The sequence below is a fragment of the Rhinoraja longicauda genome, chromosome 25 (genome assembly GCF_053455715.1).
Source record: "Rhinoraja longicauda isolate Sanriku21f chromosome 25, sRhiLon1.1, whole genome shotgun sequence".
Taxonomy (NCBI): Eukaryota; Metazoa; Chordata; class Chondrichthyes; order Rajiformes; family Arhynchobatidae; genus Rhinoraja; species Rhinoraja longicauda.
The window spans coordinates 32,979,837-33,007,395 of record NC_135977.1 but is presented as its reverse complement, the minus strand read 5'-3'; the positions used below and the strand labels follow the sequence as shown (position 1 = coordinate 33,007,395).

At 43.6% G+C, this 27,559-nt stretch overlaps 1 protein-coding gene across 1 annotated transcript in view; it reads right to left on the bottom strand.

The window, feature by feature from the left end:
* Positions 1 to 27,559, bottom strand: part of srrm4 (serine/arginine repetitive matrix 4) — a 364,697-nt gene that overhangs the window by 7,125 nt on the left and 330,013 nt on the right. Inside the window, exons 9-11 of the mRNA XM_078421767.1 lie at positions 6,354 to 6,712; positions 2,511 to 2,741; positions 308 to 418 (exon numbers count right to left, since the gene is read on the bottom strand). Of these exons, the coding sequence (XP_078277893.1) occupies positions 308 to 418; positions 2,511 to 2,741; positions 6,354 to 6,712 (701 nt within the window). The remainder of the gene's footprint in view (positions 1 to 307; positions 419 to 2,510; positions 2,742 to 6,353; positions 6,713 to 27,559) is intronic.

Here is a 27,559-nt window from a genome sequence, read left to right as displayed (position 1 = left end):
AACCAATTGTTTTTCTGTAGAAAAGCATCTGGATCCTCCTGCCAACCTATTACTTTTCTACAGGAATTAGCAGGCATTTGGGAAGAGGAACATCTACATGGCTGTTTTCTGAGTTTGGAGAGGAGATACTAGGAACAGATGCGCATCAAGCATCTGGGGAAGATTATAGTGCAAGCATTAACAGACTGAGTAATTTCCCACACTGAAACTTGTGCATAGACCTTGCCTGTAACCCACCAAACCCTATAACATGTATACAGCTGCACACAGCAAAATCAGCTCTTTAAACGACCCCTTCATAAGTTACCTCTCTGGGCTGTATCTTGAATAACTTGGGCTACGTCGCGATCGGGAGCTTCTGCTTCCTGGACTTCTCCTCCTGGATCTTGGTGAATAGCTCAGAGAACGTGAAGAAGACCTGGGCAGGCACAAAGTAACATCAACCCCCTTGACTTTTGAGTCCATTTGCCTTTATATGCAGCTGCAGTTATCCATTTGGGCAACAAATGTTCTTCAGCAAACCAATTTGAAATGTAAGTTGATGAAATAATTTCACTTCAATGCATCCAGGAACTTGACAAAGTGATGTATTTTGCACTACAACTAAAGTTATAGATTCATAGAGTCATAGAGTAACCACAAAAACAATCCGTGCCAACCTCCCATCAAACACCCATTTACACTAATCATAAAGTCATAGAGTGATACAGTGTGGAAACAGGCCCTTCGGCCCAACTAGCCCACACTGGCCAAAATGGACCAGCTACCCTGGTCCCACTTGCTTGATCCTGATCCATAACCCGCCAAACCTGTCATATCCATGTACCTGTCTTAACGTTGTCCCAGCCTCAACTACCTTCTCTGGCAGCTTGTTCCAAACACCCACCACCCTTTGTGTGAAGAAGTTACCCCTCGGATTCCTAATAAATCTTTTCCCCTTCACCTTGACCCAATGTCCTCTGGTCCTCGTTTCCCCTACTCTGTGCAAGAGACGCTGTGCATCTACCCAAACTATTCCTCTTATGATTTTGTACACCTCTATAAGATCACAATAGACAATGGACAATAGACAATAGGTGCAGGAGTAGGCCATTCGGCCCTACGAGCCAGCACCGCCATTCACTGTGATCATGGCTGATCATCCACAATCAGTACCCCGTTCCTGCCTTCTCCCCATATCCCTTGACTCTGCTATCTTTAAGAGTTCTATCTAACTCTCTCTTGAAAGCATCCAGAGAATCGGCCTCCACTGCCTTCTGAGGCAGAGAATTCCACCGATTCAAAACTCTCTGGGTGAAAAGGTTTTTCCTCATCTCCGTTCTCAATGGCCTACCCCTTATTCTTAAACTGTAGAAATTGAGGGGGAAATGCAGGCAGATGGAACTGGCTTAGATGGGACATCTTGGTCCGCACGAATGTGTTAGGTACTGTGTGACTCCATGAAGTTCTGGGAAAGCTGAAGTAGAGCACTTCCCACTGGTGCAGTAGAGGTGTCCCTGGACTGGCACTGACACTGACACATCACTGGAGTGCAAGGGTACATTACACTCCACACACTAATGCCAAGCTCTCGTGAAATAGATGCTCTCAAACTTGCACTGCCAATTGGATGAACTGTTCCAAGCTATCATAGAGTCCAGAAACATTGAGTCTACACTGACTACAAATCACCCATTTACACTCATCCAATTTTATTCACCCCACATTTCGATCAACTCTCCCCAGATTCCACTGCTCACCTACATACTTGAGGCAATTCACAGCGGCTAATTTGCCTTGAAGGTAGACACAAAATGCTGGAGTAACTCAGCTGGTCAGGCAGCATCTCCGGAGAGAAGGGTGACGTTTTGGGTCGAGTCCCTTGTTCAGACTGCGGCTAATTTACCTTGCATCCCGCATATCTTTGGGATGTGGGAAGAAACCAGAACACTCAATGGAAGCCAACACGGTGAAGGGGAGAATGTGCAAACTCCACACAGACAGCATGTTTGAAGCACAGCTGCAGTTTTGAGGGTGGGGGTGTGAGCACTGGACAGGTTGTGATGAACTTCCCTGTTCCCTCTATAATGCAATATCCATCTCAAAGGGCAGTTAATGGATCCAGTTTAGTGTCTCTTGTTGCATATCTCCAATTGATTACACTTACTCCCTTGAAATGTCAATGTGGCCTGTCACTTGCTCAAGTCACTGGGATGTGATGCGAGGCCACAATTGTCGGAGCTCCAGGAGAGAGCGCTCTCAACTATAATTGACTGGTGTGGGAAGGAACTGCAGATGCTGGATTAAACCGGAGATAGACACAAAAATCTGAAGTAACTCAGCGGGACAGGCAGCATCTCTGAAGAGAAGGAATGGGTGATGTTTTGGGTCGAGAAGAAGGGTCATTCCTTCTCTCTATAATTGACGGGCGATTGAATTGGTGGGACTTTCCTGCTTTTTAAGACCAAGTTCCACAATTCTATCAGGGCATCTATTCCCTTAACTCTTTCTCGGTTGCTATTTGGACAAACCTTTTCCCTGAGGAGTGCGATCTGCTTCTTGAATATTTTGTGTTTGACTTGTACTCAGGTGAGCGTGAGCGGGAAGAGCAGGTGTAGCTGCGGGAACTCCTGTGCCGCTCACTGCTGCTCCGAGAGTCACTTCTCGAACGATGTCTCCTGGGAGAATTCTTGGCAGGTGACGGGGAAGGACTTGACTTTCTCTCCGATGTTGTTGGGCAGCCGTGCGAGGAAGGTAAATCTCTGAAATTAATGAGAAAGAAGCCAGTGTAATTTTGGCACTGCCATTACTTCATGGCTTCCATAAACCAAAGATAACCGTGGAACATGAAAATATGAAAATGCATGACAGGCTAAAATGCTGTCCAGCTACTGAGGCCTTTTCTTCTCTTGACTAGAACTCAATCTTAGTATTTTATCTCATGAAAAAAATCTATTTCAAGCATGACACCAGAAACCAAACAGTATGTTGAATCACCAACATGAAAAGGTTAAGACCATTGGTTAGTCCCTATCAACAATAAATAGACATGTTTCACCACCAACAATGATAAATCAAATCCCTAATGTTGGTGAGTCGCCATCTCGAAGTAATTGGTTCTAGAACCAAATTGGGTTGACTGTTCCTGATACTAAGTTAGCAAAGTGTAACCTTGAGAAGATTTAGTTAAATTGCTCAGTTTTGATCAAGGGTAAAACTCTCTATATAGTTCATTTCGGACATGAAATGAGATGCCTGTGTTTTTTGCAGGCCAATTATCTTGGCCACGAAGCATAGCTGCAGGAGTTCTTTAGGGTCCAACTGTCTTCCGCTGGTGAAACAACGACCTTCCTTCCATCAGAGGAAGTTTGGGCATGGATGATGATTGTGCAAAGTTCAATTCCATTTGCAACTCCTCAGCAAATGAGGCAGTTCACACTTACAGGGGAAAGGTTCACAGAAACAATCCCACATGGACTGCTTAGTGGCAATTAAGATAATGCCCGACTGTCATCATTTGCCGCAGGACAGAGTTTCAACCTCTTTCCTTGATATTTAATAATATAGCACCATCAAAAAAACATTGTCAACATCTTAGGAATCACCACTGGCCTAAAGACTGAGTTGTAGATGTCGTCGATGTGGATTTCAGCAAAATTTGCTATGGTTCCTCATGTTCGGCTGCTCTGGAAGGTTAGATTGCATGGGATCCAAGGAGAGATAGCTGAATGGATAGAAAATTGGTTTAATGGAAGGAAGCAGAGGTTGATGGTGGAAGGTTGCTTCTCGGACTGGAGGCCTGTGACTAGTGCTGTGCCTCAGGGTTCAGAGCTGGGCCCGTTACTGTTTGTCATCTATATCAATGATTTGGATGAGAACTTACAAGGCATGATTAGTAAGTTGGCAGATAACAATAAAATGGGTGGTGTTGTAGATAGTGAAGATGTTTATCAAAAATTGCAACAGGATCTTGATTGGTTGGGCAAGTGGCTGAGGGAAGGTTAATGGAGTTTAATGCAGAGAAATGTAAGGTGTTGCATTTTTAGAACTCTAACCTACACAGGAGCTGGACCTACACAGTGAATGGAATGGCATTGGGGAGTGTTGTAGAGCAGGGGAACCCAGGAGTGCAGGTACACAGTTCCTTTATAGTGGTGACACAAGTAGATAGGGTGGTCAAGAAGGCTTTCGGCACATTGGCCTACATCAGACAGAGTATTGCGTATAGAGGTTGGGAGGTTTTGTTACAGTTGTTCAAGACATTGTGAGGGTATATTTGGAGTATTGTGTTCAGTTTTGGTCACCCTGTTATAGGAAATATATTGTTTAGCTGGAAAGGGGACTGAAAAGATTTACAAGGAAGTTGCCTCGAGGGCCTGAGCTATAGAGAGAGGTTGAGCAGGCTAGGATTGTATTCCTTGGAGCACAGGAAAATGAGGAGTGATCTTATTAGAGGTGTAAAATATCATGAGAGGAATAGACTGGGTAAATGCACAAAGTCTTTTATCCAAAGTCGAGGAATCAAGAACAAGGAGAAATAGATTTAAGGTGAGGGAGGAAAGATTTAATAGGAACCCGAGGGGCAATTTTTTAACGCAATGGGCGGTTGGTATATAGAACAAGTTACCAGAGGAGTGGTTTAGGCAGGTACTATCAAAATGTTAAGAAAAACATTTTGACAGGTACATGGATAGGACTAGTTTAGAAGGCTATGGGCCAAACGCAGGCAGGTGGGACTAGTAGATGGGGCATGTTGGTCGGTATGCGCAAGTTGGGCCGATGACCTTGTTTCCTAGTTGTATGACTCTATGAATACCAAAGGTTGAGGGGAGACCTGACAGAAGTATATAGAATTATGAGATGCATAGATAGGCTTTGGGTTTAAAGGAAAGTCATGATGCAGCTCCATAGGATGTTGTGTTGGCTGCATTTGGAATATTGCTTGGACTTCTGGTCGCTCCATTGCAGGAAAGATGTGGAGGAGCTGGGAAGGAGGATGCCAAGGAGGTTTACCAGAATGCTGCCCGGATTAGATAGTTTCAGCTCCAGGGAGAGGTTGGATAGATTGCATTGTTTTCTCTACAATGCCAGAGGTTGAGGAGACACCCGATGGAAGGATATAGAATTAAAAGAGTCATAGATGCAATAGACAGTCAGAATCTTTTCCTCTAGATTGGAAGTGTCAAGTATTGGAGGGCATAACTATGAGGTGAGGCGGGGATATTTTAATGGAGATGTGTGGGGCACATTTTTTTTACATAGAGAGTAGTGGGGGTGTGAAATTCATTGCTGGGATGCTGGTGTAAGCAGATACAACAGTGGCATATTAGAGCCTTTTAGATAGCAACATTAAAGTGCAGGGAATAGAGGGATATGGATCCTGTGGGCATAAGAGATCATTTTTACTTGGCATTATGGCATTCACAAACCTTGTGGGCTGACGGGCCCATTCCTGTGCCTCACTGTTCTATGTTCTATGTACTAAACCCAGTTCAGGTCTGCAGTTCTGGTCCTCCCATTACAGGAAAGATGTGAAGGCTTTGGAGAGGGTGCAGTGGAGGTTTACCAGAACGCTGCCTGGATTGAAGGGTTTCAGCTACAGGGAGAGGTTGGATAGACTTGGAATATCACCAGCTCCAAGCCACCAATCACTCTCTCTGGAAACATATGTTTGGCTCTTCATTGATAACAGGTCATTGATAACTGGCGGCACAGTAGCGCAGCGGTAGAGTTGCTGCTTTACAGCGAATGCAGCTCCGGAGACTCAGGTTCGATCCTGACTACGGGTGCTGTACTGTAAGGAGTTTGTACGTTCTCCCCGTGACCTGCGTGGGTTTTCTCCGAGATCTTCGGTTTCCTCCCACACTCCAAAGACGTACAGGTATGTAGGTTAATTGACTGGGTAAATGTAAAAATTGTCCCTAGTGTGTGTAGGATAGTGTTAGTGTGCGGGGATCACTGGGCGGTGCGGACTTGGTGGGCCGAAAAGGCCTGTTTCCGCGCTGTATCTGAAATATAAAAAAATAAAATAAAAAATATGATAACAGGTCAAAATCCTGGAACTCCTTTCCTAACAGCACCACAGGGATATTTTATCACGTGGAAGATTCAGCTTACTACCATTTAGCGAATACAAACTGGCTAGGATGTGACTTCAGAGTTAGCTACCCTGTGAGGGGCTGGAGCCACAGTAGTAGCAACATCACACTCCTTTTTCCAGGCACCATGGTACCAGGGCAGGAAGGCATTTAGATGGTCTGCTGCCAAGGACTAGTGTAGGCTTTCAGTTTGCATCATTTCCACCCTGCCTGGAGCTGAATGACTTCAGCCACCTCCATTTCTTTTGGACCTTCCCCGACTGTGAAAGGACCTACCTCCTGGCCCCTTTGTCCGGCTGGCAAGCTGGAGATGTCCTTGGAGACGAGGCCACCACTTTGCATGGAGAGGAGCAGCTGGTCACCGAGTTGCCTGAATCTGAACCCGGCTCTGCGTCACCGAGCTGTAGCTTGCCTGGAGAAGGTGTCTGGCTGCCTAACTCTGCACTGTGGTCGAGGATCTGCCCTTTCTCTCCCTCAGTTTGCGATCTGGATGAGGGAGCTTTGGTTGAAGGGGACGAAGCTGTATCATTGCCCGAGTCATAATCATGGTAGGTTCCATTCTGGCTGGGCACATCATCAGGTTTGCTGTATTCTTCCTTCACATGCTTGCGGCCAGAGGACTCTGACTTGCATATCTGCAAACAGAAGCATGGTGCTGTTACGTGGCACAGTGTTGCTGGGACAGACTTCAACCTGTACGATGCACTCTCTACTGTTAAAGGCACCTAACCCCCAAACACAAAATAAACTCTTTCCAACATGAAAACTCGTCGACTTAGACATCATGCATTTTTTCTTTTTCTTTTTTTCTTTTTTAAAAAAAGCATGCGAACGATATGATGATAAAAGAAGAATGACAGGAGAGAGAAAAAGAAATGAGCATTTTTTTCCTTCAAATTAAAATAAAAGGGAAACACAAAAAAATGATATGTAGGGTGTGAGGGAAGTAAAATCAGGTGAGCGTACAGGATTACATACTGCATTAAAAGGAGAAAACCAACAGGCCCCAGTAAGCGTGGTATTAAAAAGGACAATGAACAAACATCACAAAATGAGATTTATGTATGAAATAAAAATCGCAAAACAAATAGACCATCACTTTAACTAAAAAAGCCCCTCTTGAAAGGTACAGCTTTAGTTGTGTTTCCTGCAGAAGAAATCTATTCTGTCCAGCGACCTATAATAAATCCCTAGTCTGCGGGTAGCATCGACTTACCAATCAAGAATTCCTCCTTAAGTAGGTAAGGTGTAAGAAAAAGGGAAGAGCGGGCAACATAAGTGCATCGTTAGAGTCTCAAATGACAAGAAAAAAGACACAAAACCCTGTCCAATCCCTTTTTTTTTTACGACTGATTCTTTTTGTTGCTTTAAATCTAATTCAATTGTTTTGGGAGTATTAGCTTCAAAAAAATGTCAGAGGTTTGTCAGACATTATTCACAATTTTTAATTGTCTTGTTGGTAAAACCTTAACAATGACTTGCAGAGTGTTCAAGCAACAGACTTCAGAGGATCTCATTTGTTGTGAGAATGGTTCACAGGCCTCCAGGTTATAATAACATGGTTTAAGGATTTGATTTAACAATGCCATTTGTTATGTACATTTCAAATAGGCTCATGTAGAAATGTTAACCCAGTTAACATTTGTGTGGGATTTTTGTAGCATTTAAGTTTAGATTAAAACAGAAGATAACAGTCCACTCATCACTGTCAGAACCCAGGAGGGAAGCAACATGTTCCCAGTTTCATCTCTATCCTTATAAATTTAGGATTCACATGAATTCACGGACTATGAATTAAGAAGTGTTTTTAAAACTCAAAGATTAACATTTGTGGAGTACATGTGGGCGATCGCCATTTTAGGAGCTGGAGTTACATAGCTATGCCTCTTTTTGTTTTAGCAACCAATAATTGCTTCCAACTCGACGTGACACAGGATACTAAGGGAAATTATAACTCGATATTCTTGTGTATAATGGAGCAGTAAACTGATAGTGTGTGAAAATCAATCATAATACAATTCAATTTGTTAAATTACCAAGTCTAAGATCAATGCAACATCGGAGACATAAGATGTGTGAACGAACTCTCTAGTAGTATTTTTACACATTCACAGGAAATATTACAGTGCGATAATCATTTCACAACAAATATAATTTACATACTTGTGGACACCAGCTTGTTATGAGAGCCATTAAAAACATGCAAGGGCAAATTTGGGATTTTTGAGTAAAGGCTCCAACGAGGAACAACAATTGGAAAGGTCATATTATTGTGGGCTACTTAATTTAAACTGTGAGTTTAGAATGAGAGGATAAATGTTTGTACCACCTCCAGGAATGTGGAAAGACAAAATTCAATGATCCCCAATAAAAGATAACCAACCTTTTGTTTTTGGGATGAGGGAGGGAGGGAGGAATGATGACTCTGGGATGTGCAATTCCCAACCACAGGAAAAGGCAGTCGTCAATGTGATGAAGAGAATGGTGTCGACATTTATTAAGAAGTCACAAAGTTATGTGCAGCAGTTTAACAGGAGTTTAAAAGCAGTAAATTGGTAGCAATTATTTGATGAGGTAATGCAATCAGCAGAGCTGATGTCTACAAATTGATTTGTGGTTTCAGTAAAATTTTGACAAAGTTCCTCGTTATTAGGCACTTTGATATAGTGGTTACATATCCGACAAGTAATTAAGATAAGACCAGCGTTCTGGCAGTGTGGGCAGCATAAATTTGGATTTTTAAAGTAATTTGAAATGAACAGATGATTTTGATGAAAGTGTCCTTGGAGTTGTAGGATCATTATTTGAACAACAGTCAGTTTAGTGAATCCCTTCAAAGAAAGAACCCTGCTGGCAAGATCCGATTCAGCGTATGTATAATTCTAGTCAGGCAAGAGATGAATTAAATGTCATCCAAAAAGCACATGGATTACCATTTAAGTGCCTACAGACATTCTGACAACCAGGCAAATTGCAATGAAGAGATTAGCAGTCACGGAAATGGAAAAGGGACCTGTGTCCATTAGTTGAGACTGTCATTATTAAAGGTAATTAGGTTTTGGGGTGCACTGTGAGTCTGAGTCAATGTGAGTTATCGATACCAATACTAGATCACTGATGGGGTTAAAACGTAGAAGTTTTTATGCCCTTCAAAAGATTATTTTTGCAATGTCCAATAAAATCAGGTTAGTTTGTGATTACAGGAACATAGAAGTGAATTAACTTTAATTGGGTAAAAGAGGAATGTAGATCTCAGCCTTGCCTTGATAAGGTTGAGTGGGACATTTTCAATAATGTGAGATATGTGTAAATTTATTCCTTGGAATCTGAAGGTCATGTTGATGTGATTGGCTTTAAAATAATGGGGTAAATGGACTCTGTGCCTGCAGAAGAATCTTCTAAAGGGAACTGGGCTTTAAGAATCAATGTTGAAATTAAATTCAGGAATTATTTCTTCAAGAAAATCTTTTGATGCCGAGGAGTACATTTCCATAGTGTGGAAGCAGGCCCTTCGGCCAAACTTGCCCACGCCGACGAAGATGGCCCATCTACACTAGTCCCACCTGCCAGCATTTGGCCCATCTCCCTCTAAACGTATCCTATCCACGTACCTTTCCAAATGTCTTTTAAATGCTGTTACAGTACCTCCCTCAAGTACCTCTTCTGGCAGCTTGCCTTTTGTGTAAAAAATGTTTATACACACCACCCTTGCATAATAAAAGCTGCCCATCAGGATTCTATTAATCTGAAGAAGGTTCTGAAGAAGGGTCCTGACCCGAAACGTCACCTATTCCTTTTCTCTCTGACCCGCTGAGTTACTCCAGGTTTTTGTGTCTATCTAGGATTCTATTAAATCTTTCCCCTTTCACCTTAAACCTATGACTTCTGCTTCTCAATTCCCCTACTCTGAGTAAAGGACTCATGATCTTCCACACCTCTATAAGATCACCCCTTAGGTCAAATAAGGTTGTTGCAGTCGGGGATTTTAACTTTCCCAATATAGACCGGGAAAATCATAGTGTGAAGGGTTTAGATGGGGTGCAACTCCTCAAAAGTGTTCAGGAGAGTTTTCTTAAGCAGTGTGTGGAGGCTCCCACATGTGAGAGGGCAACGCTGGATCTAGTATTGGAAAATTGGGAAGGGCAAGTTAATGAAGTGTGTGTGGAGGAGCCTTTTGGGACCAGTGACCACAGTTCGATTATGTTTAAGATAGTTATGGATCGGGACGGAGAGGGTCCACATGTTAAAATGCTCAACTGGGGAAAGGCTGACTTTGAGGGGGTGAGAGAAGGTCTCGCTCAAGTTGACTAGAGCAGGTTATTAGAGGGGAAAGGAACATCAGCCAAGTGGGATGAATTTAAAAGTGTACTGACGAAAGCTCAGTAATGTCCCCGTTAGAGTGAAGGGCAAAGCAGGCAAATGTAAGGAAGCTTGGCTGACGAGGGAAATTGAGACGTTAGTCAAAAACAAGAAGGATGCATGGGATAGGTATAGACAACTGGGATCAAGTGCATCCCTGGGGGAGTTTCGGGAACTAACGAGTAAACTAAAAAAGGAAATCAGAAGGACAAAAAGGGGCCAGGAGATAGCTCTGGCGGGTAGCATTAAGGACAATCCTAAAAGATTTAATAAATACATAAGGAGGAAAAGGGTAACTAGGGAGAGAGTGGGACCTCTCAGGAATCAAAGCGGTCACCTCTGTGTGGAGCCATAGGAGATGGGCAAGGTCCTCAATGAATATTTCTCCTCTGTATTTACTGAGGAAAAAGACAGTAGGACAGAGGGAATTGGAGCAGTCACTGGAAGTGTCTTGAGAGCAGTCACTGTTACCATTGAAGAAGTACTGAAGGTACTGTCGTGTTTGAAGGTAGACAAATCTCCAGAGCCTGATTAGATATATCCGAGGACATTGTGGGAAACTAGTGAGGAAATTGTGGGAGCCCTGGTTGAAATTTACGAGTCGTCCATAAATACAGGAGAGGTGCCAGAGGATTGGAGGGTGACAAATGTTGTACCTCTTTTCAAGAAGGGCTGCAGGGAAAATGTTGGGAACTATAGGCCGGTGAGCTTAACATCTGTAGTTGGTAAGTTACTGGAGAGTATTCTGATTGATAGGATATACAGGCATTTAGATGGGCAAGGGCTAATTTGGGACAGTCAGCATGGTTTTGTACGTGGGAGGTCGTGTCTCACAAATCTGATTGATTTTTTTGAAGACGTGACCAAAAAGGTTGATGAGGGCAGAGCTGTAGATGTTGTGTACATGGACTTCAGTAAGGCGCTCGACAAGGTGGGATCCAAGGAGAGATAGCTGAATGTATAGCAATTAGCTCCATGGAAGGAAGCAGAGGGTGATGGTGGAAGGTTGCTTCTCGGACTGGAGGCCTGTGACTAGTGGTGTGCCTCAGGGTTCGGTGCTGGGCCCGTTACTGTTTGTCATCTACATCAACGATTTGGATGAGAAGACACAGGGGAAGATTAGCAAGTTTGCCGATGATACAAAAGTTAGTGGTTTTGCAGATAGTGTAGATGGTTGTGAAAGATTGCAGCAGGATCTGGATCGATTGGCCAGGTGGGCTGAGGAATGGTTGATGGAATTTAATACAGAGAAATGCGAGGTGTCGCATTTTGGGATGTCGAATAAGGGCTAGTGAATGGTAAATGGTTGGCCTCTGGGTAGTGTTGTAGAGCAGAGGGATCTAGGAGCACAGGTGCGTGGTTCCTTTAAGGTCGAGTCACAGGTAGATAAGGTGGTCAAAAAGGCTTTTGGCACTTTGGCCTTCATCAGTCAGAGTATTGAGTATAGAAGTTGGAAGGTCATGTTGCAGTTGTATAAGACGTTGGTGAGACCACATTTAGAATATTGTGTTCAGTTCTGGGCACCATGTTATAGGAAAGATATTGTCAAGCTTGAAAGAATTCAGAAAAGATTTACGAGGATGTTGCCATGACTAGAGGGCGTGAGCTGTAGGGAGAGGTTGAGTAGGCTGCGTTTCTATTCCATGGAGTGCAGGAGGATGAGGGGAGATCTTACGGAGGTGTATAAAATCATGAGAGGAATTGATCGGGTAGATGCACAGAGTCTTTTGCCCAGAGTAGGGGAATCGAGGACCAGAGGACATAGGTTCAAGGTGAAGGGGAAAAGATTTATTTGGAATCCAAGGGGTAACCTTTTCACACAAAGTGTTGTGGGTGTATGGAACAAGCTTCCAGAGGAGGTAGTTACGGCTGGGACTATCCCGTCGTTGGATAGGTACAAGGATAGGACAGGTTTGGAGGGATCATAATATAATTCGTTTTAATCTGCAATTTGAGAAGGAGAGGGTTAAATCGGAAGTGTCAGTGTTGTGGTTGAACAAAGGGGACTATGAAGGCATGAGAGAGGAGCTGGCCAAGATAGACTGGAAAGGGATCCTAGCAGGAATGACGGTGGAACAGCAATGGCAGGAATTTCTGGGCATAATCCGGAAGATGCAGGATCATTTCATTCCAAAAAGGAAGAAAGATTCTAAGGGGAGTAGGAGGCAACCGTGGCTGACAAGGGAAGTTATGGATGGAATAAAACGAAAAGAAAAGATGTATAACACAGCAAAGAGTAGCGGGAAGCCAGAGGATTGGGAAACTTTCATAGGACAACAGAAGGTAACATATAAAATTATAAAAGGACTGGACAAGCTAGACGCAGGAAAAATGTTCCCAATGTTGGGCGAGTCCAGAACCAGGGGCCACAGTCTTAGAATAAAGGGGAGGCTATTTAAAACTGAGATGAGAAAAAACGCTTTCACCCAGAGAGTTGTGAATTTGTGGAATCTGCCACAGAGGGCAGTGGAAGCCAAATCACTGGATGGATTTAAGAGAGAGTTAGATAGAGCTCTAGGGGGTAGTGAAATCAAGGGATATGGGGAGAAGGCAGGCACAGGTTACTGATTGGGGACGATCAGCCATGATCACAATGAATGGCGGTGATGGCTTAAAGGGCCGAATGGCCTCCTCCTGCACCTATTTTCTATGTTTCTATGTTTCTATGGATATGGACCAAGCACAGGCAAGTGGGATTAGTGTAGCTGGAAGATTGTTCGTGTGGGCGAGTTGGGCCGAAGGGCCTGTTTCCACACCGTATCAATCTATGACTCCTGCACTGCAAGGAATAGTGTCCTAGTCTGCCCAACATGTCCGTAGAGCTCACGTCCTCGAGTCATGATGACAGTCTCGTAAATCTTCTCCACACCCTTTCCAGCTGAACAACATCTTTCCTGCAACAGGTTGACCAAAACTGAACACAATGCTCCAAAATGCCAAAAGCCTTCTTGACCACCCAATCTATCTGTGCCACCACTTTCAAGGATCTCTGTACCTGCACTCTTAGATCCCTCTGGTCCACAACACTCCCCCAACAATAACAGTCCCCAGAGCTCTGTCTTTCTCTGTGAGGGTCTTTCCTGATTTGAACTCACAAGATGCAACTGCTCACATTGATTTGTATTAAACACCATTAACCATTGCTCAGCCCACCTGCCCAGCCGATCAAGATCCTGCTGCAATTTTCTGTGACCATCTTTGCCATCTACAATGCCACCTACTTTACTTTCATCTGCAAGCTTACCAATCATGCCTTCCATTTTCTCATCCAAATCATTAATGTAAACCACAAATGGCAAAGAACACTGAACCATGTCCACTAGTCATAGGCCTCCAGACCAAATAGCAACCTCTGCTTTCTCTCATTAAGTCTCTATCCAGTCGGCCAGCTCTCCCTGGATACCATGTTCAACCTTCCAGAGGAGCCTACCATGTTGAACCATATCAAATGCCTTACTGGAATCCATATAGACAACGTCTACTGCTTTGCCCTCACCACCCTTTTTAGTTTCTTCTCCAAAAATCTCAAATCAAATTCGTGAAATGTGATGTTCCATGTACAAAACCATGCTGACTATCATTAATCAGCCCCTGTCTGTCCAAATGCATATAATTTTTTTTTCCTTCAGACTACTCTCTAGTATCCTGCCTCCCACAGATGTTAGGCCTACTTGTCTAGAGTTCACAGGCTTTTCCTTTCAGCCCTTCTTAAATAGAGGCACAATGCTAGCCACCCTCCAGTTTTCCGGTACCTCACCCATATCTGATGATGATTCATAAATATCAACCAGGTCACCTGCAAACTCTTCCCTAGCATCCCACAGTGTCGTTGGAAATTTCTGATCAGGCCCAGGAGATTTATCCACCTTCATCAGCCAAAACACTATGACCACTGACAGGCGAAGTGAATAACATTGATTATCTTGTTACGATGGCACCTGTCAAGGAGTGGGATATATTAGGCAGCAAGTGAACAGTCAGTTCTTGAAGTTGATGTGTTGAATGCAGGAAAAATGGGCAGGAGTAAAGACCTGAGCGACTTTGACAAGGGCCAAATTGTTATGGCCAGTCGACTGGGTCAGAGCATCTCTGAAACGGCAAGGCTTGTGGGGTCAGCAGTGGTGAGTACCTACCGACATTGGTCCGAGGAGGGACAAACCACAAACCGGCGACAGACAGGGTGTTGGGCGCCCAAGGCTCATCGATGCACGAGGGCAACGAAGGCTATCCCGTCTGGTCCGAACCGACAGAAGCTCTACTGTGGCACAAGTCACAGAAAATTTTAATGGGTGGTCACGGGAGGAATGTGTCACAATACACAGTGCATCACACCCTGCTGTGTATGGGGCTGCACACGGAGGACCAACAGCATATTAGGCAGGTATTTTGGCTCATCAGGTCATAATGTTTCGGCTGATTGGTGTAAGATGTTCAGCACCTCCTTGACTGTAATATTGACTGTCCTCAAGACATTTCCGTTAACTGTCCCAAGTTCCCCAGTCTTCACATCTTTCCCCACAGTAAACACGGAGGAGAAATACTCATAAAGGAACTTGCCCATCTCCTACTGCTCCATTCAGAGATGACCGCTTTTGTTTCTAAGGGCCACTATTCTCTCTCTAGTCACCCTCTTTCCCTTAATGTGCTTATAAAATCTCTGAATTATCCTTAATATTGTCTGCCGGAGCTACATATCTCCTGCCCCTTTTTTGTCCCTCTGATTTCCTTCTTAAGTATGCTCAGTTCCCGAAACTCCTCCTTATTGTATGTTTGATACGCTTGCTATACCTGCCCATGTCTTCTTCTGTCTCCTGACCAGAACCTCAATTTCTCTCGTCACCCAAGCATCCTTCCTCCCATCTGCTTTGCCCTTCACTCTAGCAGGGACATGCAATTGCGAATTCTAAAAGTGAGGACAAATGATTGTCTATTTTGTCAGATATTACCATGAAAAGGTGGGGGGCATGATGGGAAGGAGCAGACAGATTCCAGTAGTGGAGAGGACGAGGAGTAGTCATGGATACAGGGTTAAATGAAAGAGAGTTAGACCCGATAAAACACTGACACAGAGATTAATCAGCTTGTGGCTTGTTGTTATTTGTTGAGGCTGAAAGTTAATTAACATTTAAGATTTGATTGGATGCAGCAAAATGATCTTGGAATAAAATAGGTTCAGGACTATTAAATAGATGGGGAAAGTATGTTGGTCCAATTGGCCGTTGACATGTTTTGACTGCTAAATGCTTTGGTGTATGTTCACTTTGGGTGTGAAGATACTAAAAGATGTGCAATAAAGATGATGATTTAGAAAACAATTATTTCTCATGACAAATGAAATGGTGGAGCAAATTGATCAGCTGTGTGAATTACTTCCGGTCCCTCTGACCAGATCAAATGAACAATTTGAGTCTCCATACCATCCATCCTGAATTTCCTAAAACTGTCATCATTTACTTGTGAGTCCAAGGAAATCAGGGATTGTTCGCTGTTAAGTATTAGTATTTCAGTTTCAGGAGGCCATCTAGTCTTTTAGCTGGGATTTCTGTTCCCATGCAGGGGTGTGGTGCTACTGCGCTCCGAGACCTCTGTAACAAAAGCCAAAATAAACAGCGGGGAATTTTAACAGCGGCCGTTCTGGCACCAGTGACAGCTCCGGCACCTAAACAATTAGCGCTGCAACACTGGCTGCATGGAGTACAATGGGTTAGTAGGAGTGTTTAGATGGGCCAAACTACCATGGTACAGATGCTCTTAAGTCGTTTTATTACCAAACGACAGTATTAATTATTTGATAAACTAGCTATAAAGCTAATATCTATGATTTCCCCTAGTAAGGATCTACTAGAATAAATGCATTTTCGGTTCAATATCATGCTCTTGATGCAGATAAAGGTCATTAATCAACTACAACTCCAAAAAGTGTTTGCACTGTAAATGTGCAAATAAAAAGCAAACCTGGCTGATATAGAATATGAGAAAGCCTTGGGTTCCAGAAATGAAACATGTTATAGAAAATAGGAAGGGTTTCACGTTAAAATTTACATCAGCCAATCCCTCGTACATATTCAACCTGCAATGTAATTGATTTTGCCTTAAAACAACATTTTAAAAAAAATTACACCGTTTATTCCTGTTTAGCTTTAATGGTAAATTTTGTGACAATACCCACCTTTCCCTTATTCATTGAGTGCATTATTAGAAAGAAAATGTAAACAGAATTTCTAGATTTGAGCGCAAGAGGAGAAAAGCACACTACATTATATATGGCACGATGTTTAAGCACAATTGACTTTTAGTTCACAGGTAGCTGTATTTTCATAACACCAATACCAAACTCGGAATGACATAGGCTACCATTCATTGCCCGAGAACCTTATCAGGAGATGTGGGCTAGTCTTGGAAACAAAGCGAAGCTGGTTTTAACATGGAGTGACTGAATGGCAGCTTAGTTCATGGCTCACTATCTTCATCAGAATGTGCAAAATCGTTTGTGATCCGCCTTCATAAAACAGCATTTGATTATTTTCTCCGTGGGGGCAGGAGTTTGTCAATATTTGGTCCTGCCCAGCGTGGTGATAAGGACTCCACAGCAAGTCCCCCCCTCCTTCCCCCCCCCCCCCCCCCCACACCACACCCATCCTTTATCTGTGCGGCAGTTCTCTGAGTGATGATTTGGCATTATAACGCAATGAGCTTCCAGATGCCCACGTGATCACACTAATACCCTTCTTGGCAAGGCCATTTTGCAGCATGCCTGCTTAAATTCCTTAATGTGGGAAGTATTTGACCCCGTTATGTCTCAAGATGAGACCGGCTCGACACCAGACTAACTCAACACAGACCAGAAACAAACTGAAATCCCCCTAGTTTGCTTTATACCGTGTGTACCTTAAATGAACAGCCTCGAATGGAAAGCCAGACATTTGCCCTTTTCTTTGGGTGAGTTTAGTAGAAGTGCATGCTGTACCATTGTCCAGTGAGATGTGAATATGTTATCGCAGGCAGTGATTAAGATAGGAAATGCTTCACTTTACCCTGTGTTTCTTGACTAGTTTGGCTGAGCAGTTTGGCTATGATGGGAAATAGCCCATGGTATGGGCAACTCTGGCAAAGAGCTCCTGTGCCACAGTTTATTACACCACACACATTCATGGTCACAGTTGAGCTGTTGGACGTGGCAAAGAAGGGATTGGAACCCATGCATTATTCACCATTATGAGCCGATTCAAGCACACCCATCAGAATACTTGCACTGCCCACCTGCTCATTATATTCCCTTGGTTAGAAAACAACTCACTGCCAATAGTGGTCAAGTACGTAAATGACAGAATTACACGATATCACACTAAATATTCACCTGTTGGGAAAGAAGCATGCAAATCCCCCATGTATTGTACACACTCAACAATCCTGTGGCTGCCAGTTAATAACTTTGCTTCAGGTTGCATGGCTGAGCATGTGTTTCTGTTCGCTCAGCCTTTACAGCCCAATCAAAGTGAAGCCCGCCATCTAATGTCCGATATTAGAACTCTCTCCTTGCCTCCTTCTCTCCCAATCCTCTGCCTCAGAATGCCAATGGTGATCTGAAGTGCCAGGCTGTCCGTGAACCCGGCGCTGCCCCCACCCCACATGGTGACCGTGCCGCCATGCTGAAGACCATTCAAGGCATTCCGACCCTACTTGTAGTTTGATGGAGGTTCTAAATATCAGATAGACAGAAATAATGCTGGAGTAATTCAGCGGGACTGGCAGCATCTCTGGAGAGAAGGAATGGGTGACATCTCGGGTCGAGTCCCTTCTTCAGACTGGAGGGAATGGGAGACGTTTCGGGTCGAGACCCTTCTTCAGACTGGAGGGAATGGGAGATGTTTCGGGTCGAGACCCTTCTTCAGACTGGATGGAATGGGTGACGTTTCGGGTCGAGAGCCTTCTTCAGACTGGAGGGAATGGGAGATGTTTCAGGTCGAGACCCTTCTTCAGACTGGAGGGAATGGGTGACGTTTCGGGTCGAGAGCCTTCTTCAGACTGGAGGGAATGGGTGACATTTTGGGTCGAGACCCTTCTTCAGACTCTCAGATAATGGGAACTTCAGCAAATAAATTGCTCCAAACCTCTAATTATTTTTGCCATTATTTTTAAATTTGAGTGGCCAAGGAAGGAAGGAAAAGTATCCAGAAAGGTTTTTTTTTTTTAAGTACGAGACTTTAAAATAAGACATTATTACACTCCAGTGGTATGAACATTGACTTCTCCAACCTCAGATAGTCCCTGCTTTCCCTCTCTATCCTCTCCCCTTCCCAGTTCTCCCACCAGTCTTCCTGTCTCCTACTACATCCTATCTTAGTCCCGCCCCATCCACTGACATCAGTCTGAAGAAGGGTATCGACCCGAAACGTGACCCATCCCTTCTCTCCAGAGATGCTGCCTGACCCGCTGAGTTACTCCAGCATTTTGTGTCTATCAGACACTAAAATAAAATGGGCCCATACCATCAAACACATGAAGAGTTTCATTTAACATGGTGTATTTACTTTTGGGGGAACTGGACATCACTGGCAAAAGCTATATTTGTTCCCCATTCTTAACTACCGTGAACTAGCATTCGGCTTGGGAAAGCATTTCAAGCACACTAACGAGTCATCCATGTACTGAGTATTTTGTTCAAGATCCGTAGGAATATCTGTTAGCCGGTTATTTTTCCACTCTAGAATCTTGGCAGGGCTCACAGATGTTAGTCATTTTCCTTTTGTCACTCAAAGTGATTACTTTTCCAGCACCCTGACTGAAGCATGTTTCACTTTGAAATTACAGCTCGTTAGTTGTTGTGCTCATTATATAATCTCTACAATGAACTGGTTACGTATCAGGATCAATTAACTGAAAAAGTCATTAAATATAATTTAAAATAATGTGGTTATATGAATTTGCGGATGAGACAGAAAGTACAAAAGGATGCTGACTACAATTATTTCCGAATGCTGTCTACTCTTGCTTCAGGAAGCAGCAAGGGTGAAGAACAAAGTCATTCTTCCCAGCTCTCCCACTCAGTAGCCCAGGTGCCTTGGATTTCCCAGCCCTCCCACTCAGTAGCCCAGGTGCCTTGGATTTCCCAGCTCTGCCGCTCAGTAGCCCAGGTGACTTGGATTTCTCAAACACAATGTGGAGATTACTCAGTGGAGCAGCCGAAATGTGTTGGAATGAACTGCAGATCCTGGTTTTCACCGAAGATAGACACAAAATGCTGGAGTAACTCAGCGGGGCAGGCAGCATCTCCGGATAGAAGGAATGAAGAAGGGTCTCGACCTGAATCGTCACCCATTCCTTCCAGCAGATGCTGTTTATCCCGCTGAATTTCTCCAGCATTTTTGTGTCTATCTCTGGAGATTACTCACCTCAGCCTTCAGAGAAAGGCAGAGGTAAACTGTGCACCCATCAGAGGGCAGATGGGCAGTAATACCAAAGATAGACACAAAATGCTGGAGTAACTCAGCGGGACAGGCAGCATCTCCGGAGAGAAGGAATGGGTGACGTTTCAGGTCCAGACCCTTCTTCAGACTGAAAGTCATGGGAAAGGGAAACGAGAGATATAGCCGATGATGTAGAACGATATAGAACAAATGAATGAAAGATATGCAAAAAAGTAACAATGATAAAAGAAATAGACCAATGTTAGCTGTTTGCTAGGTGTGAACGAAAAGCTGGTGTGACTTGGGTGGGGGAGGGATGGAGAGAGAGGGAATGCAGGGGTTACTTGAAGTTAGAGAAATCAATATTCATGCGGCTGGGTTATAAGCTGTCCAAGCAAAGTATGAGATGCGTTTCCTCCAATTTGCATTTGGCCTCACTCTGACAATGGAGAAGACCTAGGACACAAAGGTCAGTGTGGGAATGGGAAGGGGAATTAAAGTGTTTGGCAACCGGGAGATCAGGTAGGTAGAACCGTACTGGTCTGGGAAATCGGAAAATGAGTAATTAATTATTAATTAAAATCATTGAAAACGTTAGCGACGCAGAGGTGCTGGTTTCTGACGGGCACGGTGATGGACGCATCACACATCTCGGTCCTCCAAACAGCTTGATGCTTGATTTCACTGGACAGAAAACAAGCCATGATTTCTAAAGTACACACAGCACACTAAATAATACAACAATCTATCAGGTGGGTTGGACATGCCCAGCAGGTTACCTACTTGGAAGCATTTCTCTAAATATTCAGCCTCACTGAGACCTCTGGGCTTGCAAGCCCCTGTAAAATATGGGAAACCCCTGACCAAGGTTGAATGCAGATCCTTGTGTCGAAGAAAATCAAAGAAACAAAAATCACTATCAATTTTAACAACCAGAAGTAATTTTTGGCCAATGTGTAACCAATGTGACAATTTAAAATAAATTTCAATTCAAATACAGATTGGAAGAAATCAAAAATAGTTAAAGGACAAAATAAAAATTCTGTGGAGCATGCATTAACTTTACTCTCAGTTGCTTATTAAAAATTAATATAACATATTTACATAATAATTTTATTGCCACTAATCATTAATGCTAATCACAAATCTGATTGATTTTTTTTAAGAAGTGACTAAAAAGTTCGATGCGGGCAGGGCTGTAGATGTTGTGTACATGGACTTCAGTAAGGCATTCGACAAGGTTCCGCATGGTAGGCTGCTATGGAAGGTTAGATCGCATGTGATCCAAGGAGAGATAGTTGAATGGATAGCAAATTGGCTCCATGGAAGGAAGCAGAGGGTGATGGTGGAAGTTTGCTTCTCGGACTGGAGGCCTGTGACTAGTAGTGTGCCTTAGGGCTCGGTGCTGGGCCCATTACTGTTTGTCATCTACATCAATGATTTGGATGAGAACATACAGTGCAAGATTAGCAAGTTTGCTGATGAGACAAAAGTGGGTGGTTTTTCAGATAGGGAAGATGGTTGTGAAAGATTGCAGCAGGTTCTGGATCGATTGGCCAGGTGGGCTGAGGAATGGGTGATGGAATTTAATACAGAGAAGTGTGAGGTGTTGCATTTTGGGACGTCGAACAAGGGCAGGACCTACACAACAAATGGTAGGCCTCTGGGTAGTGTTGTAGAGCAGAGGGATCTAGGAGTACAGGTGCATGGTTCCCTGAAGGTCGGGTCGCAGGTAGATAAGGTGGTCAAAAAGGTTTTCTACACATTGGCCTTCATCAATCAGAGTATTGAGTATAGAAGTTGGGAGTTCATGTTGTAGTTGTACAAGACGTTGGTGAGGCGCATATAGAATATTGTGTTCAGTTCTGGGCACCATGTTATAGGAAAGATATTGTCAAACCTGAAAGGGTTCAGAAAGGATTTACGAGGATGTTGCCAGGACTAGAGGGTGTGAGGTACAGGGAGAGGTTGAGTAGGCTGGGTCTCTATTCCATGGAGCACAGGAGGATGAGGGGAGATCTTATAGAGGTGTACAAAATCATGAGAGGAATAGATCGGGTAGATGCACATAGTCTTCTACCCAGAGTAGGGGAATCGAGGACCAGAGGACATAGGTTCAAGGTGAAGGGGAAAAGAATTAATAGGAATCCAAGGTGTAACTTTTCCACACAAAGGGTGGTGGATATATGGAACATGCTGCCAGAGGAGGTAGTTGAGGCTGGGACTATACCATCTTTTAAGAGACAGTTAGACAGGTACATGGATAGGACAGGTTTGGAGGGATATGGTCCAAGCACAGCCAAGTGGGACTAGCGTAGCTGGGATATTGTTTCTTAAACGTTGGGATAGTCCCAGCCTCAACTACCTCATCTGGCAGCTTGTTCCATACATCCACCACCCTTGTGTGAAAAGGTTACCGCTCAGATTCCTATTAAATCTTTTCCCCTTCACCTTAAACCTATGTTCTCTGGTCCTCGATTCACCTACTCTGGGCAGGAGACTCTGTGCATCTACCCGATCTATTCCTTTCATTATATTATCCACCTCTATAAGATCACCCCTCATCCTCCTGTGCTCCAAGGAATGGAGACCCAGCCTACTCAACCTCTCCCTGTAGCTCAGACCCTCTAGCCCATGCAACATCCTTGTAAATCTTCTATGTACCTTTTCCGCTTGATAACATCTTTCCTTTCACATGGTACCCAGAAATGAACACAATACTCTCAATACTCTAAATGTGGCCTCACCAATGTCTTATACAACTGCAACATGACCTCCGCACTTCTATACTCAATACTCTGACTGATGAAGGCCAATGTGCCAAATGCCTTTTTGACCACCCTATCTCTCTACCTGCGACTCCACCTTCAAGGAACCATGCACCTGCACTCCTAAATCCCTTTGCTCTACAGCACTACCCAGAGCCCTACCATTCACTGTGTAGGTCCTGCCCATGTTAGACTTCTCAAAATGCAACACCTCACATTTCTCTGTATTAAATTCCATCAACCATTCCTCCACCCACCTGGCCAATCGATCAAGATCCCGCTGCAATTTGTTTTGTGAAGGCATGCTTCCTCAATCGATGGCCCATGCTGCCCGCATGTGATATTCATGCACCAATACATTTTACACAGGAGATGCCAAGGCAGTTTACAGTTTAGGTTGTTGTCACGTGTCCCAAGGTACAGTGAAAAGCTTTTGTGGCGTGCTACCCACTCAGCGGAAAGACAACACACGATTATAATTGAGCCATTTACTGTGTATTTAAGAGTGTGGAGCGCTTGTAATATGTGATTGTAGATCTGCTTCTGTGGCTAGAAGCAGATCTACAATCTGCTTCTAGACTGTAGAATCCAGAAGCAGATTCTAGATTCTAGAAGCAGAAGAATCTGGTTTAGAGGTACAGTACAGAAACAGGCCCTTCGGATCACCAAGTCCGTGTGACCAGCGATCCTCACACATTAACACTGCCCTACACACACTAGGGACAATTTACAACTATACCAAGCCAATTAACCTACAAACCTGGACATCTTTGGTGTGTGGGAGGAAACCGGAGATCGTGTAGAAAATGTTAAATTTTAGTCTTATTTACAAAACTTCACAGAAAGATATGTTTGCCAAACACATTCTCACAACGAGATTCATTAAGAATGCAAAACATCAAATGCTGGAGAAACTTCAACAGCATCCGTGGTGAGAGAAACAAAGATAATGCCTCAGGGACAAGACCTTTCCCAAAAGGGACAACGTCATTGTTTGACCTTTGCTGAATTGGTGAAAGCATCTTGGACCTGAAACATTAACTCCCTTTCCAGGGTTCCCTGTTTTTATTTCAGATTTCTAGCTCCTACAGGTTTTTTTGATTAACATTAAAAATGGTTGCCCCATTTTCATTCAGTTTAGTTTTGTTTAGTTTAGAGATACAGCACAGAAACAGGTCCTTCGGCCCACTGAGTCCACACTGGCCAGCCATCCCCGCACATTAGATAGAGTTAGATAGAGCTCTCGGGGATAGTAGAATCTAGGGGTATGGGGAGAAGGCAGGCACAGGTTATTGATTATGGATCAGCCATGATTACAATGAATGGCGGTGCCGGCTCGAAGGGCCGAATGGCCTCCTCGTGCACCTATTTTCTATGTTTCTATGTTTATTAACGCTATCCTGTACAAACTAGGGACAATTTACAATATTTACCAAAGCCAATTAAGCTGCAAACCTATACATCTTTGGAGTGTGGCCAACTTCACATTTTCCCACTCTATACTTCAGTTCTTACCTACTCATTTAACCCATTCATCTCCCTTTGTAGTCTGCTTATGTCACTTTCACTGCTTATGTCCAGACCTTTCTTTGTGTCTTTAACACATTCACCAACTGTATCTTTGTTCTCCTGTCCAAGTCATTTACATAAATTGTAAAGGGTGAAGGCATGCCTCTGATCAAATGGACACGCCACTATGGGCAACAGATTCTCGTCTGCTTCTTCTGGGACCGTTTCCAAAACTGAGAATAGGGGTCTCCAGCGATTGGTCTGGACAAATGGAAAGTTCAAGATTAGATTTCACCTTGATCTGACCATCCACTTTGTGTGTCTCAAAGGCCCACAGCAATCATGCAGTGTCCCTTATCTACTCTCAGTTCAAGCATGTCGAAAAGCCATCCCTAGGTTTCACAAGCAAAGGGGTCATACAAACTGTTTGGGTACCCCTCCGGCCACCAATGTTACTACACTTGTTAGAGTTCTCCCTACATTCAAGGGTACATTTCCACAGATAGGATTTGGCAAACTTTCCCTCTTGACAAGAAATGAAGTACAAAAATAAATAGTGCTGAAAAGCACTATGGCTATGCCAAAAATATAACATCTCTCTCTCTCTCTCTCTCTCTCTCTCTCTCTCTCTCTCTCTCTCTCTCTCTCTCTCTCTCTCTCTCTCTCTCTCTCTCCCTCTCTCCCTCTCTCTTCCCCTCCCCCTCCCCCCCTCCCCCTCCTCCTTCCCCTCCCTCTCCCTCCCCCCTCCCCCTCCCCCTCCCCCTCTCCCTCTCCCTCTCCCTTCCCTCGTGGTTCTTGGTCCTCCAAAATATTCCAAATGGAATTTAAACTGGAGGTTTCCCCTCTCTCTTCTCCCTCTGTCTCTCTCTCCTCCTCTCCCTCCTCTCTCTCTTCCCCCTCTCTCTCTCTCCCTCCAGAAAGCAAGAAGTTAACCACTTTTTCCTCAAATGTCAGTCTCTTTTAAAACTGCCTAATTAACACAAGCATCGTAAACAACTTGGTTAAATTTTGTTGCAATGTATGCTGGATATAAAAGGCCACACACTAAAAATACCACAGAGAAAGTTCAACATTGGTATGTTAAAGGACTGTGCTGGTGAACTGGCATGACCGAGCACATTACTAAAGTATATGTCAACAATCACGAATTTCAGGCCACAGATTTAATTATCTTCGTTAGCGAATGCATGAAGCCAAAAAGTAAAAACAAATGATACTGAGGTATTACAATTGACAGAATTGTAAGAATAATTTAGGACATGAAGGATGACTGTGGCAGACCATAACACAGCTTCAGCTAAAAAGAGTTTGACTAATATGTAAATACAAGAGTGGGACCCTTGTAGGACATTGACCTTCTGAATAGACAGATTAAGAGTGGGACCTTCAGTGGCAGGGGCTCAATGCAAAGGCTGAGGGGAGGATTATGGGGAGAAGGCAGGAGAATGGGGTTAAGAGGGAAAGATAGCCATGATTGTTCGGTGAAGTAGACTTGATGGGCTGAATGGCCTAATTCTGTTCCTATCACTTATGACCTTATGAAGGGGTGTTGGCAGCATCTCTTACAGCCTCAATCTGACATTGTTCTCTGATGACTGTATACAGTGCCCTCCATAATGTTTGGGACAAAGACCCATCATTTATTTATTTGCCTCTGTACTCCACAATTTGAGATTTGTAATAGAAACAAAATCACATGTGGTTAAAGTGCACATTGTCAGATTTTAATAAAGGCCATTTTTATACATTTTGGTTTCACCATGTAGAAATTACAGCTGTGTTTATACATAGTCTCCCCATTTCAGGGCACCATAATGTTTGGGACACATGGCTTCACAGGTGTTTGTAATTGCTCAGGTGTGTTTAAATGCCTCCTTAATGCAGGTATAAGAGAGCTCTCAGCACCTGGTCTTTCCTCCAGTCTTTCCATCACCTTTGGAAACTTTTATTGCTGTTTATCAACATGTGGGCCAAAGTTGTGCCAATGGAAGTCAAAGAAGCCATTATGAGACTGAGAAACAAGAATAACATTGTCAGAGACATCAGCCAAACCTTAGGCTTACCAAAATCAACTGTTTGGAATATTATTAAGATGAAAGAGAGCACTGGTGAGCTTACTAATCGCAAAGGGACTGGCAGGCCAAGGAAGACCTCCACAGCTGATGACAGAAGAATTCTCTCTATAATAAAGAAAAATCCCCAAACACCTGTCCGACAGATCAGAAACACTCTTCAGGAGTCAGGCATGGATTTGTCAATGACCACTGTCCGCAGAGGACTTCATGAAGAGAAATACAGAGGCTACACCTCAAGATGCAAACCACTGGTTAGCCGCAAAAATAGGATGGCCGGGTTAAAGTTTGCCAAGAAATACTTAAAAGAGCAACCACAGTTCTGGAAAAAAGATCTTGTGGACAGATGAGACGAAGATTAAGTTATATCAGGGTGATGGCAAGAGCAAAGTATGGAGGAGAGATAGAACTCCCCGCTGACCTGGGCATACCACCTCACCTGTGAAGCACGGTGGTGGGGGTGTTATGGCCTGGGCATGTATGGCTGCTGAAGGTACTGGCTCACTTATCTTCATTGATGATACAACTGCTGATGGTAGTAGCATAATGAATTCTGAAGTGTATAGACATATCCTATCTGCTCAAGTTCAAACAAATGCCTCAAAACTCATTGGCTGGCAGTTCATTTCACAGCAAGACAATGATCCCAAAGATACTGCTAAAGCAACAAAAGAGTTTTTTAAAGCTAAAGAATGGTCAATTCTTGAGTGACCAAGTCAATCACCCAATCTGAACCCAATTCAGCATGCCTTTTATATGCTGAAGAGAAAACTGAAGGGGACTAGCCCCCAAAACAAGCATAAGCTAAAGATGGCTGCAATACAGGCCTGGCAGAGCATCACCAGAGAAGACACCCAGCAACTGGTGATGTCCATGAATCGCAGACTTCAAGCAGTCACTGCATGCAAAGGATATGCAACAAAATACTAAACATGACTACTTTCATTTACATGACATTGCTGTGTCCCAAACATTATGGTGGCCTGAAATGGGGGGACTATGTATAAACATTTCTGTAATTTCTACATGGTGAAACCAAAATGTATAAAAATGGCCTTTAATAAAATCTGACAATGTGCACTTTACCCACACATGATTTTTTCTATTACAAATCTCACATTGTGGAATACAGAGGCAAATAAATAAATGATGGGTCTTTGTCCCAAACATTATGGAGGGCACAGTGGTTATCCACTGAGAAAGCCAATGCCATGTTGTTCTTGACTCATGCCCACTGAAGTTGCATCATATAGCATGTCTTTGCAGCAGTGTGCTGGCAGTCAGGACAAGACTGGCATGACCAAACTCACCTCCCCGTCATTGTGGGTGAGAGGTGTGGGTCAATACATCATTAACCATCAAACTCA